The 18,308-nt window shown below is 45.6% G+C and overlaps 1 protein-coding gene across 4 annotated transcripts in view; it reads left to right on the forward strand.

Annotated features, from left to right (window-relative positions):
- The window catches only part of MID1 (midline 1), a 511,850-nt gene that overhangs the window by 323,738 nt on the left and 169,804 nt on the right, over positions 1 to 18,308 (forward strand). For all 4 annotated transcript variants that reach the window (XR_015299320.1, XR_015299321.1, XM_086934783.1 and 1 more), the window contains exon 4: positions 5,868 to 5,975. Coding sequence is in view for 2 of the 4 variants with exons in the window: in XM_086934783.1 (XP_086790909.1) it covers positions 5,868 to 5,975 (108 nt within the window). In the remaining 2 variants the exon portion in view is untranslated. The remainder of the gene's footprint in view (positions 1 to 5,867; positions 5,976 to 18,308) is intronic.

The raw sequence follows: 18,308 nt of genomic DNA on the forward strand, positions 1-18,308 counted from the left end.
GTTCCCATGTCCAACTCCCCCCCCCAACTCCCCCAACTTGTTGAAACTCCCCTGTACCCTCTCCTGCCCCCCGCCCCACCTCTCTCCCCTTCCAGATGCGTCCCCATCAAGGTTCAAGCCGTCAGTAGAAGTCGGTCTGTCACCCCCCCACTCCCCCCCTCTATTGAACTACGTCCCGCAAGAGCCGCCTACATTAGCTTGTGGTGTATCCCCCCGGCCGGGTTTGTACCCCCGCCAAAGGTATGCACCACTCCCTGAGAGTGTGTCAAAACGGTGAAAGAACTGTTAAACTAACAAGTAAACTGCACCTGAAAACAGAAAAGGTTTAACGAAAGAAAAAGAAACAACAACTAAAAGGGTGACGGCCACTTGCGTGTCATATCCGTGTCCCGGCCGACAATCCAATCGTCCACTTCTTCCAGGTTCACGAGTGTGAGTCTTGTGTGGTCGGTACTGTGCTGCAGTTCTTGTCGGATAAGTCCTTTTCCAACTGCGGGATCTCTGTTTCCAGTGGGTGTAAGGAGCGTTGGTCACTGTCTGACACCTCGTCATCCACATCCGAGTCCCTGAGGTGTTCCCCTTCTCCCTCCGAACAGGCCTGGTCTCGGGATCCCTTCTGTGGCATGTGTGCCGTTCTCGACGTCCCCAGTGATTCAGATCTTCCCCTCCTGGACCCTGCCGATGTGCGTGAACGGTATGGGGTTCCTGTGTATCTCGAGTATAGTCTCCTGGATCTCCTCCTCTGCTGTTTTGGAGATCCCCACCGCGCCTTTTCTTGTGCTGCCCTTACCAGCTCCTCTCTCCCAGCCGTTTCCCGACCATTGAGGATCGGTCTCTCCTCCAGCCATTGCCATGCATCCTCCGGGTGGTTGAAGAAGTGCGCCTTATCCTTGTAGATGACTTTGAGTTTTGCCGGGAAGAGCAACATATACGTAATGTTCAATGATCTCAATTTGACTTTCACCGAGTCGAAGGAGCGCCGCTGCTTCTGGACCTCTTGACTATAGTCTGGAAAAATCCTTATGTTGGTGTTCTCCACTCGGATTTCGCCCATCTTCCTCGCTTCCCGTAATATTAAGTCTCTGTCAGCGAAATTTAGGAAGCGCGCGATTACTGGTCTGGGTCTTGCGCCCTCCGGAGGTTTCGCAAGGAGCGCCCTGTGTGCTCTTTCGATCACAAAGCATGGGGAGAAACGGGCTCCTGGGAAGGTGTCCGTGAGCCATTTGTGCAGGAATTACGCCATATTGTTCCCCTCGATTCCCTCTCTAAAGCCTACGAATCGGAGGTTGTTGTGTCTCGCCCTGTTTTCGGCGTCATCCACCTTCCAGAGTAGCTGTCTGTGTGACGCCTTAAGCTCCACCCATGTCTCTTCGAATTGTCGTTATCGAGTCTTCGGCCTCTCCAATGCGTGTTTCAGTCTCAGTCACTCTGGCGGAGAGGTTCTTGAAATCTTGGCGCAGGAGCGTGACCTCCGCGCCCACTTCCCCAATTTTGACCTCCAATGCTGATCGGGATTCCTGTATGTCTGATCTAGACGCCTGGATTGCTGCAAGTAGCCTGTCCGTGTCAGTGGCCCCCTCCGCTGCCGGGCCTGTGCTGTCTTTGGACGGTCTTGGCGCCATGAAGATTTCCAGAGTGCCTTGTTTGGGATGCTTGGGTGGGGGGTCCCTCTTGCCCAACTTCACTGATTCAGTGGTGTGCCCAGCGACGAAGGGTGTAGGTAGATTTGTCTTGGCTGCCTCCTCGTAGTATGCCCAACAGGGATCTAGTGGAGCCGGGCACTGCCTGCCTTAAGTCAGATCTCCTGTACCAACTCCGTTACGGATTAGCCCCACCTTTAGTATCTCTATATGACCGTCCAGAATGATGTACTGGCCTGGCGCTCCATTTCTTCCCCGTCTATCTGGTAGTGGATATTCCGGCTGTGCGCCTCCTACTGATCGTCTGCGCTGCCTGCCCCACCACTCCTTGTAACTGCTCAGTGCGGTTTGCGGCCTCTCCACTCAAATGTACCCGTGGCGGTCCCACTCTATGTAGTGGTACGTCTAGCGAGATTCCTATGGGTGCCCCCGGCTGCCCTGCCGCTGGTTGCAGTCTCAGTCCACCACCAGGCCCTTTGCCGTTGCTGCGGTCTCGGTAGCGCCTCCCCAGCGCTCCCACCTTGCGCTGTGCAACTCCTGCGTCTTCACAGGGCTTCCCTTCTCAGTGCCAGCGGTCCGCCTCAATAGTGTGGCCCCGGTGTGGTCAGAGGGCGCCTCCCTCGGTTTTGCGTGTCACCCAATGTGTGGCGGTAGCCAGCGTTGTTTGTGAGCTCACTCCTGCGAGATGGCGGTGAGAGCGTGGGGAGTGGGGTTGGGGGGGAGTATCTGCCACAATCTCCCCTCGTTGAAAGGCTATCTCACCCCACTGCCGGCTCCCGCGCACTCGGCCGTGTAGGTCTGTCCGGGTCTCGCACAGCTCACTCACCGCGGTCGGCTGAGGTCGCGGCCGCCATGTTGGTAAAGGTTGGCTGCCTCCGGGCTCTCGGCGTCCGTGACTCCCCCGCTCTGGCCGCACCCTGTGTACCTCGTCTGGGCCTTTGCTGTAGTCGGTGTGGGCAAGGAATCCCTCTCTCGCCGTTGGCACCTCTGGGCTCTCCTCCGGTCGTCAGTTGGGTGTAGCGGCCGCCATGTTGTGTAAGGGCGTCCCGAGTCCCGGTGCCACCCGCCGCTCCCTGTCCACTCAGCTTGTGGCCCGGCGCCCCTCTCAAGCCCAGGTTGAGATGATGTCCAACAGGGCACCTCCGACTCCGGCCCCTCTGCACTCCGCTCCCAGGTAGCCGTCGCTTCACCCGAGCACCTCCGCCCTACTTCGAATCCTCGCCCGGCGGGCGTTCCGGTAGGCACAAGGGCGTGTGAGGCACTCCGGGCTTGTCTGGTGTCAGTGCCCGTTCGCGCCCCTCTCTTCACATGCAGTCTCTTGCGCCCAGTGTGATGTGTCGCCTGGTCCCGGACCTTTCACCGAGCCGCCATCTTGCCCGGCATTTTCTCCTCCACCACGAGCGCCGTGTAAAGTTCGGCTGAACTCTCTCCGGAGGCTCCATTTCCGCACTTTGGCTCGCTCGTCCCTCTCCAGGCGTCCCCCGACAGTCCGTGGGTGATTATTGGCTAGTGGTGATATGAAATTATGTCGGATATTTAGACGTCGGCCGGGAGCTCCCGGGAGACACGTCTAGTCCTGCATGCTGCTGGCCACGCCCCCCAAAATTATCTAAAGATTGTGTCAAAATACCAGCATTCTTGAACTCAGCCTGATGACATCACAAAGGCTTTAAGTACACACCCTCTCGTTATCTTTGGTATATTTTTAAACAAATTCCCAAACTATTTCTGATCAACAACCAGATTTAGGGACGAGGTAGATCATTTAAATTTGTGATGTACAACCTGCGGCAAAATTGTTACACTTCAAGAAAAATGGACTTACATCAGGTCATCTTTTAAATGTAAAAACATCTCTGTGTCCTCCTCAGGGATCCAGTAGTATGAATTTGATTTTCCCAACTGCACATTGGGCTAGCTGCAGAGGATGAATGAAATAGTGTGACTTCCTTGCCACTGCAGATAGGAGCAGGACCTGCAAAGCGAGCACAGTACTAGCGGTGTGTGTCTGCCATGCTAAACACGAAAGTGACATTGTGGTGGGAGGGGAAAAAACTAGTTAAGCATATAAAGAGTGATATTGGGCCAAATGTAGAAGACCATGGGAGCGTGGAGCAAAGATGCAAGGTTGAACGTCTACAAGTCGGATCTATGGAACCGTTTTGTTTTCTTCCATCATATGAAAATGATGCTAGGGAGTTCGAAGCAGAGTTCCTGCTCATAGGAAATGCAAACCTCACATTCCTAATGAAACCTACCATGCATGATTCTTTTAATTACTTCGAAGCATGTGCTTTATTAAAGAAATAGAATTGGCAGCAGGTAATTGTTCTGACTTGTTACTCTGTAAGGACACTTGAACGCATTATTTATCAAGAGGCCTGATAAGAAGGTGGTGGATGGGTATTTTAAAATTATTAGAAGACTAGCCACACTTGTCTTGCAAATATGTTACCTCTCCCTTATTGACTTCCTGAGGGCACTGAATATGAATCCACCTTTGTGCACCCATTGGGGTGTGTTGAAAGAGAATGCCAGAGCATACCGCAAAGTCAGCATGGACTCCGCTTTACCCATTGTGTTTATAAAGCAATTTTACCAATTTAATAAACTATTGCTTGTGGTTGAGGACATTCTCATGTACTTCTATAGTTCTCTTTCTCTCAGCCTGTAGGTTTCTTCTTTCTTCGCTCACTCTCCTCTCACCACCTGCTCTCTTCATCTCTCTCCCTCCCCAATCATCTTTCTCCCTCCCCATTCATCTCTCTCCCTTCCCACCCATCTCTCTCCCTTCCCACCCATCCATCTCTTTCCATTTCTTCTCGTCTTGAACAGTCTGGTAAAAAAAGTAGACAGTAAAGGCATTCAATATTGAATTTCTCAAACATATAGTTAATAATGAGTCTCCCTGCTTTACTTGGGATATTTCTACATTAAACATGACTCTAATATAAAACGTCCCAGTCCCTACTGACTTACCCACTGACTGTCAAAAGTTCCATCTGAAATCTAACTGAAGGCATTCTCCTAAGGGATCTATGAGACATGCAATAGATGACTTTAAATAACGACGTAGATGTGTACACAACCTCAATTTGAAGGTCTTCCCAGTGCTCGTGTCAGTCACTTTAATCAAAGTACAGAGTCATTGATTGAAACCATAACTTCCAAAAATCTGCCCTATCTCGTAAAATGTTACTATGACTGCCTTTGCCACTCCTTCAGGATTTCTGGTTCATGACATTTCAGAGTAGTATTGGATAAACACCTGTTATAAATCATTTGCAATGCCTATGGATCTTTCAACCACAGCACATTTTTCAACATTTCGAGCCCCTAATGCATTTTTAAGATCTGAGGGGACGTGTTGCCTTCCAATGGCATCATGATCAGCTTGTCTGCCTCTTCACAGACCACGACATCTGATGTTTGCAGGCAGCGCATGCTGTTCAAAAGGAAATCCGCATTTGCATTGTTTCTGTAGATCTCTGAACCAAGAATGGATCACATTTGGTAGATTCAAATGATCCACAAAAAGAGGATGCAGATTGAGGGCTAGAAGTGCTAGATGTAGGAGTATCTGCCTTTCTGAACAGGAGGAATCACATGCGTTGATAGCCACTAAACACATCTTCTAATAATGACTCCGTCTAACCAACGATGCATTAAAATGTTCTCTGACGCGACTGCAGAGAAGCATCCCTGGAGTGTAAGCATGGTGGAAGGTACTAAGCAGAAAGGGATTGTCGTTCACAAAGACAGACAGCAAGACTTAAACTGATCCTCTTACTTTTAAGAGATGTAGTAGAGGTGATTCCTTTTTGCTCAGCGTTGGAACACACCAGAGTTCCTTTTCCCGTCTGTATGTATTTGTATTTATGTTTGTGATAGTTGATCAGAAATGCTGTTCATATTAGTTTAAAAGCAGGAAGAGGCACTAAGAAGAATGGTGTCATGTGAGGATATCAAACATTGAATGGTTATACATTTTGAGTTTTACAAGGCAACTGTCTAAGTATTATTTCATGGATAAGCGCATCATCCCTCATGCCAAATGCTTATACATTGAGGAAATTCAAAGTCCTCAGCCTTTTCCATTCAACATCCAATGGAAATGGTAGTGTTTCACGTCTTCCTATAAGCATTAAATCATCTACAACTAAAAGGTTGTTTTTTACCTGCGCACTAAATAATTTCCATTAAAGTGATTGTAACTTTTGTTTGTAGGTAAATGCATCACGGCAAGAGACAAAATTAATAGAGGAGAGTGACCAACTAATTGAAATCATCCAGCAAAGAAGGCAAATTATTGGAACCAAAATTAAAGAGGGAAAGGTAAGTTCAATGAAGTACAATGTTGTGCATTTCTATATTAAGTTGTTTTAACATGTCTGCAAGTGGGGAAGCTCTTTGTGCCATCTGATCAGATATCAAAAGTTTAAATTCTATCCCACCAGGATTCCTTGGTCCAGTGAAATTCTGTACTTCAAGATCAATGCCCCTGTGTACAAGCCTTCATCCATCTATAAACAATTAGTATGATTCTTTTTGTAATTGTCGGACATTTCTCAGAGGTATTAAAGAAAAGGTGTGTTGTTTTGTTTGGCAACTGTGGACAGCATGCTGCTTTGTCCGTGCCATGCTTAGACCCGTAGACTGCTGTCATGGTTGTAAGCCTCTATTCTAATGATACTCCAGAGAAGTCCCAGATGTTGCATATAACAACTGAAGATGTAACTTATCTAAACAAGGAAGATCCCTAAAGCTAACAATAAGTCATCCCTCATTTATAAGGCCTGATGGGGTGCAGTGTTTCCCTTAAAAGTGCAATGGTCAGTGATTTAGTTACTGTAGCTTAAGGGCAGTTGCAAATAACAGCAGGCATGCCCAAGACATGTACTTAGAACATGAGAATGTTTTAAAAGTAGAGACTCAATAAGACCAAACAATCATGAAAGAGAAATCTGAATGTGGATTCAGGCAGAGCTGTCCTGATAAACTCCCGAAATTCTGGAGTGTTGTGGCAATTCATTTGGACAACCTGCCCAATGGTTTAGCTGACAGTATTTTAGTCTTGCAAAAAGTGTTCACATACCTTCTGTGGAAACATATGATAGGAAGATGGGCTTCTTGCAGAGGAATTTACAGGTTCATGACTTTGTCTGGTATGACTGTTTCATGTGTTGAACATAAAAACATTAGAGTATGAAAGTCTGGCACTGGTTTTTCTATTTGTCTACACAGGATGTGCTCTTCCGGTCTGACTTCAGTGCCAGTGCAGTGATCCCAAACTCAAGACTTTACCTCTATCCCAGTTATTCAGTCTATAACTCTGTCACTTTGCCGGCAATGAAAAACTTTACAAGTTTACAAGAGAAATTACCATAGCAGATGCAGAATATCTACACGTTTTGTTAGGAGCTCCTGGTGCCTTATCTCGCCGCACCCGCTGGAACATCTACTTCTCCGTACCCCACATCTGACACATTTCGCACATCAGTAGTCCCACATCTACACAAAGCTCAGGATCAGAAATTCAGGGGGGCTTACTTAAATCATCTTGAAACTTATAAATACCACCACTCAGTCCAGAGTGATAATTCTGGATGAGGCACTTGGCTGGCTCTTTTCCAGTGACTGTTAACTTTTACTTAAAGTGGATTGCAGACTCCAATGTAGGGGTGTTGCTGGAAAGCTCCTCTGAAAAACCTTTTTTGGAAACTCCAGTATTTAATGAACTTTTTAACCTCTTAACGTTCTTGTATGGGTGCAGTAAAGCTACTAAATTCTATACCAATTCTGGAGAAAGAGGTAAGAATACAAGTACGCAATGGGCAAAGCATTATCCTTTATGGCCAACAGACCAATGTTTGGAGCAAATCAATGCTTACCAACATTAGAAAAGAACTCCTCACCATCCTTAATTAATTCAAAAGAGCCACTTATTATTTGATCAAAAAAAAAAAAAGAGCCACTTATGCTCCAAGGCTCATACAGTATGAAGCATGGTTTAACAAATCTTTTAAAAAGACTTCGAGCTGGCAGCTGTTACCACTGCTGCAGTGTATGGTGCAGTTTTCATCTCCAAATCAGAGTCCAAAGTCAGGGTTTGGACCTGCAGTTTCTTCAGTATGCAACACAAGTTTGGTTATGCTGCTAGGCTTATCTCATACACCATCACTGGATAATGTGCACATCCCCCCAATGAAAAAGTACTGAGTAAATACCTACTCCAGTTCCAGATATTCTCATCTGTCAGAACAGTGACAGAGTAGTCATACAGCAAATGTCTTGAACACATACACCAATAAATGAAAGGAAGATTCCTCTTTCTAAACAGGTCCCAAACTCTTTCCATTATGGCAGCAAGTTCCAGTCCGTGCGTCTACCTCTTTGAATGGCCCATCAGCCTTGGATCCCCTATGATCGCTTACCAGGAAATAGAAAATGTACGGGTCATCCTTGGTGCATGCTTATCATTCACCACATTTATTAATATTCTAGATAAAGGTGTCAACTTCTATCTTCCTGTGCAAAGGGAAGATCCTCCCTGCCTCCTTCGCCTTCAATGCAACATAGTGGGTCTAATGCAAGCCCTGCTAGTGTCTTGTCTAGTCTATTACAACATCATATACACTGTCCTACCCAAGACACCAACAGAGCAGTTGCAACACAATAACCAGGCAAATGATTATGTGTCAACCTCGGGATACAAGACAAGGCCATCTTAAGTCAGCACTGAAAGTTAAATGCTGGCTACCATTGGGATAAAAATTAAATTCAAGTTATATGCTATATTCACAAGTCTTATTGGGTTTAAGACCCAGGAAAATAATAGAAACTCATTACAACCCAGCCAGAGACCCTTTCTAAATCTTTTCTAATCCAATTCCACAATGATGGCCCATATGTCTATAACACAGAGAGCAAAGCTCAAACTGTGAAATAAACAAACCACCATGCTCATCACTGGATAGAATGGTCCAATCTTTTTCATAGTGGCCTGCAACCGACCACAATCAAGGATTGTGACTGAACACTACAAAAATGGGACTCACCATCCAGTTGGTCTCTTAACTACACTTCACAGTTCCTTTTAACTATATTGCCCTGTTTTTTCCACTATGCTGCCAGTGCTCTGAAGCCTTCAAGACACTAAATAACTGAATAAAACATATTGACTGAAGGCTGCAACCAGAGCCTGTTCCTCTGTGGGACCGGGGGAGCGGAGGAGCGTTCCCCCACCACACTGCTGGGCAGAAAGCGTCAAAAAATGAATTGATAATAAATTATTTATTTTACAATTGTATGTCTGACCCTTTCTGCCAGCAAACAGAGTACAAGGGTAGGGCGGGGCCAGTGCTTCACTGCTGCCAATGATTGGCAGCAGTGAGGAGTGAGTGGCCTCCTAAGTTTGCATTGAGCATGTTGGTTTGGCCGGCTACCTTGCTACGGACAAACCGTCATGCGTAAGGCAAACCTCTCCAGCCTGGCTGACTTAGACAGCTGGGATGGAGGGCAGGCACAGGCCTCCAGGACCTTACGGAGCGTGGAGCCAACCTGCTCCAGCCAGTCAAGATACTTTAGAACAGCGTTTTGATTTGGATGATTTGGCTGTGGGCTTCACGGCCGGAGAACGTGCTGCAGACTAACAAGGTCGTACTGCAGAACATCAAGCTTCAGTGTTAAGGAAGTGATTTTTTAATGTGTATATTTAGGTGTATTTGTTATGTGTTTTGTGTATTTGTTATGTGTATATGTATATATGATATGTGCATTTGTTATTTGTATGTTTTTTGCTCTCCCCCCCCAATGTGATTTGCTACCGACCACCACTGGCTGCAACAACTGGTGAAGATAAGTGTACAGATGTGTTTCCTGATAAAGGTCCGCCCCTCGATGATAACACAGGTGCGCCAGAAACCGTGCCGCACGCACACTCCTCGGACATCCATAATAACAACAGTCAAATAGCACAGTCTTTCTGGCATACCTCTTCGGTGTCCCAGAGGGAACACCCTAGGAATTAAAAAGTTAAAGGAATGAGGCTTTGTGAGCAGCATGTGCTATCAATAAAAATCTTTCTGCTATGTTGCCACCAATTCAGACTAATTTGTGCAGGTAATCACTTACAGTGCAGGTGAAGTTTGTCTGGCTCCGCCGCTGTAGGGGAGTGGCTCTCAGGGCATAAAAATGGAAATATATAGGATATAATGAACATTAATTTTCATTTTATGTGATCAAATCACAGTTTAGTTCTGTTGCCAATTAGGAGTGAATTCTTTAATGATCATATGCCACAGCAGCCATTCTTTGGGCCAGTGTACAGTCATATTCTTTCATGCAGAGAGATTAAAGGCCTCACATTTTAGCCAGATTTTAATTGAAATACTTAAGGTTTCAGCTGCTTAAATCCGCTGTGCCAGTCTTGCTCTCGGAGTGTTTGATGACCAAATCAACAAGCTAGTCAGTGAAACAATGAGTGATAGGAGCATATTTTACTCCAGTGACTGAGGGGCTCTTAAGTTAATTAATGGGGTTTGTTTCATCCCATAACTAATCTGATCGAACACATTACACAAGCTATTATTCTACTTTTTAAACTTTTAAAATCTTACCAATTTTAGCATCGTAATCTTTTTGCTCTTTTACATGGTATCACAGCCAGAACTCCATGCAAATAGAGGCCCACTTTGCGTTGAAAAACCTGTATCAGGCAGGAATTTAAAACAGTCCAGTGATGCCCCAGCACCATCTTTCCTTCTCATCAGTGTCAGAAAACATTTAATAATCTTATAATGACTCAAGAGTACCAGTTGGATATCTGCCGAAAAATGCATTATTATCATTAAAACCCTCTCATATTTTATTGAACAATTCCAGACTCAATATTTGGAAATATGCATTATCTCTATCTTGACATGTGGGTCCTGATATGTAGCCAAAACCGTCATACCGAAACAGTTAAAAACAACTATTCGGTTTACTTCTCTACTCATAAAGATTTATTTATTTTATTTTAGAAGTTTTCTATAGCGCTGTCAAGACCCAAAGGTATCAGAGCTCTTTACAGTGGGAGCAAAGTATATAATCAACAGAAACAAGACAAGTGAGCGATAGACAATGAACGAGTGACATAGTATAGAGCGGCATAATTGTCATGTAGAGCGTCTTTTGTTTCAAGGTTCTTAGGGGTCACAAAGCTCTGTTGTTGCTGTCTGTCCCGTGTTGTCCACCACCAAGGGAACGGGTAAGGAATAGGGATTTGAGTTGACTTTTGAATTCCACAAAGGAGGGTATGGTTCTGATGTGCGGAGGGATGGAATTCCAAATTTTGGGGGAGTTTCCAGTGAAAGAGCAGTCCGCTGTTCTTTTCCTTCTGGTTTTAGGAGGGATGAGTAGGAGGGAGTTAGAGCTTCTCAGATTTCTGGCTTTATCTGCCTTTTTGAGTTTTTTTGCCAGGTAATCGGGTTTGCCTGTATGTAGGGTTTTGTGGGTTAGGCAGGCCGTTCTGATGTTACTGCGCATTTCTACAGGAAGCCATTTGAGTTTTTTAAGTGCAGGTGAGATATGATCAGATTTTTTGATGCAGGTGATCATTCTGGCTGCCACAAGTAATGTTGTTTTTATCGGTGCTAGATGCGATTTAGGAATTCCTGTTAGGACTGCGTTCCCATAGTCCAGTCTTGACAGTACCAGAGATTGTGTGGCCAGTTTGAGATCCTTTATTGGAATGTAGGGTTTGATTTTGTTCAGAAGTCTAAGGTTAAGGTATGCACTTTTGGCCAAGTTCTTAATGTGTTTCATCATGTTCAGTTTTGGGTCTAAGGTGATGCCTAGAGATTTGACAGAGTCTGCTAGAGTAAGATTCCCTTTGAGCACATCGATAGCCTTTAACTATTCAGCGATTTGTGGGTTATCCTCCTTGTTCGAGATGAGCAGTGTCTCTGTCTTGTCTGGATTTAGTTTCAGGTGATTGTTAGTCAGCCATTCATGAACATCTTTCAAGACATCGTTTAATCTTTGGATGTCTTTGAGAGAGGTAGTTTCCAAATAGATCTGCGTATCGTCCGCGTAGAGGTGGAAGCGAATGTTGGCTTGACTGAGTAGTTTGGATAGGGGTTCCATGTAGATGTTAAAGAGTTGTGGAGAGAGCACCGGTCCTTGGGGGACGCCCTTGTTGACTTGCTGCGTTTCGGAGGTGAAGTTCTTGATTTTGATTTTTTTGTGCGAGATTGTGTATAAAGGAAGAAAACCACTTGAGAACTACCTCGCCGAGACCAGCTTTTTCTTGAAGAGCCCCAATGAGGAGATTGTGGTCCACCGTATCAAAAGCTGCAGAGAGGTCAAGGAGAATGAGGAGGCAGCATTTGTCAGAGTCTAGTGATCTATGGATATCATCCATGATGTTCAGAATCGCAGTTTCTGTGCTGCAACCTTTTCCAAAACCAGAATGGTGGGGGTCCAATAGGTTGATGTTGTCCAGGTGCTGTGTTAGTTGATGAAGAACGCATCGTTCAAGTGTTTTTGAGAGCAGGGGGAGGTTTGATACAGGTCTGAAATTGTTCAAATCTGTCGCATCAAGACCGGGTTTTTTCAGCAATGGGGTGACTTGCCCCATTTTTAGGCAATCGGGAACCACTCCATTTTTTAAGGAGCTGTTTATGTTTTTGCCCCAAAGCGGTGCAAAAGCGTGTTTCATTTTTTTGATTAGAAGGGGAGGAATGAGCTCAGAGATATGCGCTGATGGTTTAACGGTGGAGATCAACGAGATTATCTCCGTTTCATGAACAGGACGAAAGCTAAGCCAGGGGGTGGGCGAAGAGCCAAGAGAGCGAGCATGAGGAACAGCCGTGATATTCTTTGTTGGGTGTGAATTGTTGAAGGCTAATGATAGTTCGATTTTTGTGATCTTGTCGTTGAAGAAGTGGGCGAAGTTGTCTCAGAGTACTTTGGACGCCTGTACGGATGAGGCCACTGGCTTGGAGGTTTGTTGTCTGATGATGCTATAGAGCTCCTTCGATCTATTTTTGGCACTGTCCAGTGCCTCGCGGAAGAAGCTGGATTTCTTGTTTTTGATGTGGTTGGTGTACTTCCTACGGGCTGATTTAAGTTGATCACGAAGGATGGAGGTCGGGTTGTTTCTCCATTTTCTTTCTTTGGCCCTAAGTTTCGTCTTTCTGAGTTGAGGTCAGAGTTGAACCATGTTCTGGATGGAGTGCTTCTGCTCCTCTTGAGCTTAAGTGGACCTACTTTGTCAAGTAAGGATACTAGTTCGGAATTGTACCAGTCAGTGAGGTCACTGGTGGAGCGATGGGCTATGTTGACCGGGAGAAGTGAGCTTAACTGATCTCCCAGGATATCCAAGGGCACTTGAGAAATGTTTCTCATCCATTTGGGAAGGTCACATGACATGTGGGAAGGCCTGTGCTCAGACACCCCATGAAATATCCTCTAGGGGCAGGCACCAACTGCAGACACATGTTTGCATCCAAAAGCACTAAGTGGAATAGTAATTGGAAGAAGTATGCTGTATATAAAAAACACTTAACGTCACCACATTGTATGTTAACTAATCCCTAACCTGGTACACTCTACATTGGCGTGCACACCAAGCTGTCTGTGGTGGTGCATAAATGGGGAGTGTGTACCAGGAGCTATCCTGGTCTTTGAGGGTGTCATTGAGCCCCTTCAAGCGTGTTGTGGGGTGACGTGTGAAGCCTATGTATAGGCCATGGATGCATGGAATCAACACACTCTCAAGACTTCAATGCTCTTGACCTAGTAAATGGCAACACATTATCAGTTTCATCATGATGGCTTAATTGAAATAACTGGGAAACCTTTCTCTGCATGGTTATCTTTCAAGGGGGAGGGGAGGTGGTAACCCCAGAAGTGTACAGTGCTGAATTGTCTACAGTCCCAGACTCCTTTTCATACGGGTACTACTGTCCTGAAATCAATGTCCTAAGATCACATCCACTGACACTTTTCCATCTCCTTCGAATCCCTTTGTTGCCCTATGATTCGAGCATCATCCACGTCTGAGACTCTTTCAACCCATCTGCAGAGAAGATTGCGAGCCTGGTAGCAATGCAATGAAATGTACCCCTTTGGGGCTAACAACACAATCATTTTACATTTCTTGTTGGGAATGTGTTACATGAACATTTTTACATTGTCTCTTTATCCCTATTGATCTTTCCTTTATATTACCTGAAGTGTCAATGTTCTATGTGTGAAATCAAATGTGCATTTCTAAAATCACTGTGTGAGTAGAACCTGTTTTGAACTTTCCCATTTCCTAATGTCACTGTCGGGCCACATCAGTAATTATATCTTTTTTAAAAGCTTGTCTTGGAAACTGTCCATCTTGTAATTATGATCTCCAATGAGGTCTCTGAAGCCTAGCTGTTTTTCCTGTTCATGTGCACAACATGTCTTTTCATTCTCTGTAGTGCAAGTTGTGAGTCCCTACATCACAGAGTGCCAGTGAACCTTTTCATGAAACCCAGATGTAGCTTTGAAGTTCATTCATTAATCTCACATTCTTCGAAGAGTCATCCATCAGCCCCAATAGCATGATGCCCATTGTGGTAGAGTTTTCATTTCTTTGTGTATGTTTGCAGAGAGGGAATGTGCTAATTTAAAGTTTTGTCATGGATAATACTTCATCATGGATTGTCCAGTGCAGAATAGCCCTGGTTTCCCAACACTAGTCTGTACTCTCTACTTGACTAAGTAAACCGTGCCGCTCTTGAACACGTTGATTTTTTGTTTTACTTGTATGCTCTTGATCTATTATAAATCCTCTTTAATGTTGTACACCGGATCCCCTGGTCAATTTTGGGATTAACATTTCCATGAGAGACTAAATTGCGATGTCTGCCAGTTTCATGATGCATGCAGTGTCCAGGGTTGGCATTATCTTCTACCTAAGTGTCGTCAAGAAAAAAAGGCCCAACTTGCGCCACCATTGTATATTACGGTTAGAGGATTACCTCTTCTTATACAGTTTATGACCTCCATAACCACATAGGAGTATAATTTGGAAAACAAGGCTTTTATCACAGGGATGTATGATTCCAAATTAAGCGCCCCACCTCATAGTAAAGATTGCTGTCCTGTCATCCAAAATTTGTAGCTGCAGCCTTACCCTCTGTTTGCAGTGGAACTTATTTCAGTTTGTTTCAGTCTGACTTCTGACCGTAGGACATTAAAAGTACATTTGTATTTGCTAACAGCGGGCTTATGTGAACTATACTAACTGCCTAGACGTCTGCCCCATTATTGATATCTCTTCAGACAAGGGTGGCCCCCTTTTAATGCTTGTGAAGAAAACAGTAATAGACTGAAAGGCGTGTTCCAGTCACAAGAGGGTGGTTCATGGCAGTGCAGGGAGTGACATGCAGAGAATGATAGGGAATAGAGCTGTATTGTGGGGTCTGGGAACCCCTTGCAGCCTTCAGATGCATTGTTTCAATGCGTATACGCTGAATTGTTGATACCAGAAACTTCTATTACTAGAGTCAAGGTTGTTAGGGAGCATTCTCTTAGCAAGTTGGCATTACATGATTAGCTATTTAAATCCCCCACCTAATTGCAGGTGATAGCGACTTCTGCAGGAGACAGCGACTTCTGCAAGAGATAGTGACTTCTGCAGGTGATAGCGACTTGTGCAGGAGAAAGCCAAGATAGCGACTTCTGCAGTAGATTTTTTTTTTTAAGTTTTATAAAGCACAAACATAACCCATACAGGTATCAGATAGCGACTTCTGCAGTAGATAGAGACTTCTGCAGGTGATAGTTACTTCTGCAGGTGATAGCAAATTCTGCAGGAGATAGCAGCTTCTGCAGTTGATAGCGGTTTTCTGCGGGTGATAGCGGCCTTTGCGGGTGATAGCGGCCTTTGCGGGTGATAGCGGCTTCTGTAGGTGATAGTGGCTTCTGCGGGAGATAGCGACTTCTGCGGGTGATAGTGACTTCTGCAGGAGATGACAACTTCTGCTGGAGATAGCGACTTCTGCAGGTGATTGCGACTTCTGCTGGAGATAGCGACTTCTGCAGGTGATTGCGACTTCTGCCGGTGATAGTGACTTCTGCAGGAGATAGCGACTTCTGAGGGAGATAGCGACTTCTGCAGGTGATAGCGACTTCTGCGGGAGATAGCGACTTCTGCGGGAGATAGCGACTTCTGCAGGAGATAGCGACTTCTGAGGGTGATAGCCACTTCTGCAGGTGATAGCGACTTCTGCAGGAGAAAGCAGCTTCTGCAGTTGATAGCGGCTTCTGCAGGTGATAGCGGCTTCTGCAGGAGATAGCAGCTTCTACAGATAATAGTGGCTTCTGCGGGCTAATAGCTGCTTCTGCAGGAGATAGCGACTTCTGAGGGAGATAGCGACTTCTGCAGGTGACAGCGACTTCTGCGGGAGATAGCGACTTCTGCGGGAGATAGCTACTTCTGCAGGAGATAGCGACTTCTGCAGGAGATAGTGACTTCTGCAGGTGATAGCAACTTCTGCAGGTGATAGCGACTTCTGCAGGTGATAGCGACTTCTGCAGCAGATAGCGACTTCTGCAGGTGATAGCGACTTCTGCAGGAGATAGCGACTTCTGCAGGAGATAGCGACTTCTGCAGGTGATAGCGACTTCTGCAGGTGATAGCGACTTCTGCAGGGGATAGCGACTTCTGCAGGAGATAGCGACTTCTGCAGGTGATAGCGACTTCTGCAGGTGATAGCGACTTCTGCAGGTGATAGCGACTTCTGCAGGTGATAAGGACTTCTGCAGGTGATAGCGACTTCTGCAGGTTATAGCAACTTAAGTTCTGCAGGCTGCCTTTGTCCTGTATACAAGGCACGCAGGTTCTGACGAAAATGAAATGTCGCGGACCTGTTTAAGTGTTCTTCACGCATCTCCTGAGGCAGCAAGCTGAAAGTTCAATTTTGAAGACCTTGCAGCCATTTTGCTCTTTCCTCTATGAGAAAAGATTGGTCTTTAATTGCATTCACAGTACAAAGTGTTATGGTCTGCCGAAGTCTTCTGCCGGTAAGGGAATGAGTGTTGAAACTGATACTTTGTTGCTAGAATCACAGTTACATCTAGTGAAATCAATTTTGGACTCAGCGCACACACTCGTTATTGAAACTCCTAACCTTGATTCTCAGTCGATTAACCTGTTATCACCGCAGCATATAACTAACACTTTTCCATATAATGGGCTACAGGCACAGGCTCAAACTGCGGCTGATATCAACTTAGGGGCCACGCTTGCACAAAACTCAAAGGATCTGTCCATCATTGTGCCCATATCTCTTCCTCAATGTATGCTGGGAACTGTAGTTCAGCCATGTATTCAATCCAGTGCCCATCCGGTCTCTCTCTCTGAGCAAGGCTCTAATCTGCTGCTCCCGAATGTTACAGACCTCACCCCTGAGCTCGGTCTTGATTCAAGAGGGTTGGAGAGCACTGAGGCCACGGATAAATTCTACTCAGTCTCTGATCACTCATCAGCGGAGGAGGATGCAGAGTTCGATGCTGAACTTGAATGGTCTGACTATGATAGTGAATCAGGGGATTGGCGCCTTAGTGAGGCTTCTAAGGATGTGAATTCAGCGGCCGCTGTCAATACAGTTCGTAAAGTCCTCGGCCCTAAGGGATTGATAAATACTGCCTGCTTACAGGATACAGCATTAGATCAAGCTGCAATAAATAATGAAGCCACACCCGGCAACCCCTCCGGCTCTTCAACAGAAACTTCTGAGGAGGTCACCCTCTCAATGATTTACCAAACTATCATCACCCACAGAGAGGCAACAAGACAGGAGAACATTCGTACACAGGGGGGCTTGTCGTAGAATGAAAAATTCCCTTCGGCGGGTGGTGAAAACATGCACTGACATTGCCTCCAGGGTTGGGGAAGCTGAGGAGCGGATCTCAGCCTTAGAGGACGCAGTGGTGGCCCAGAAAGAACTCACATGGGAGATTAAGGAGCAACGTGTGGACATTCTATGGAAGCTCACGGACTTGGAAAACCGAGCAAGAAGAAACAACTTGAGAGTTCTAGGAATTGAAGAAAATAAGGAAGGCGAGGATGTTAGGCAGTTCATAGTCGAGCTCTTTGCGGAGGCGTTCCCAGAAGTCACACAATGGGACTGGAACTTGGAAATACAGCGGGCACATCGGTTTCCATTTCAGAAGCGGCAGACCTCAGCTGCTGGTACTAATAAAACCTTCCCGCGAGCCATCCTGATATGCTTCAACAATTTTCTCGCTCGTGAGAAAATATTTGATCTCGCCAGACCTGACAAGAAACGGATTGCAAAGGGATGCCAATTCTTTGTTCGGCCTGATTTCTGCCCAGCTACAGTTGAGCGACGCTGGCATCTTCGCCAGCGGATTCCTCTGTTCCAGGCAAAGAGTGCTCAGGTCTTTCTACTCTTTCCGTCTAAGTTGAAAGTGATTTTTAAAGGCCAAACTAAATATTTCACATCAGAGATATTGGCCAAGGAGTTTCTCTGGACTATTTCGTTTGAACTGTCTTACTTAATCTAATTTTGTTGGACTAAATTGGGATTGACTCGGGATAGGATTTCTCTTCATTTCTAAGACTAGAGACTTTAGATGACCTGATAGATAGTTTGCTAGATTTCTCTTTTTCTTACTTCC

The sequence above is a fragment of the Lissotriton vulgaris genome, chromosome 8 (genome assembly GCF_964263255.1).
Source record: "Lissotriton vulgaris chromosome 8, aLisVul1.2, whole genome shotgun sequence".
Taxonomy (NCBI): domain Eukaryota; kingdom Metazoa; phylum Chordata; class Amphibia; order Caudata; family Salamandridae; genus Lissotriton; species Lissotriton vulgaris.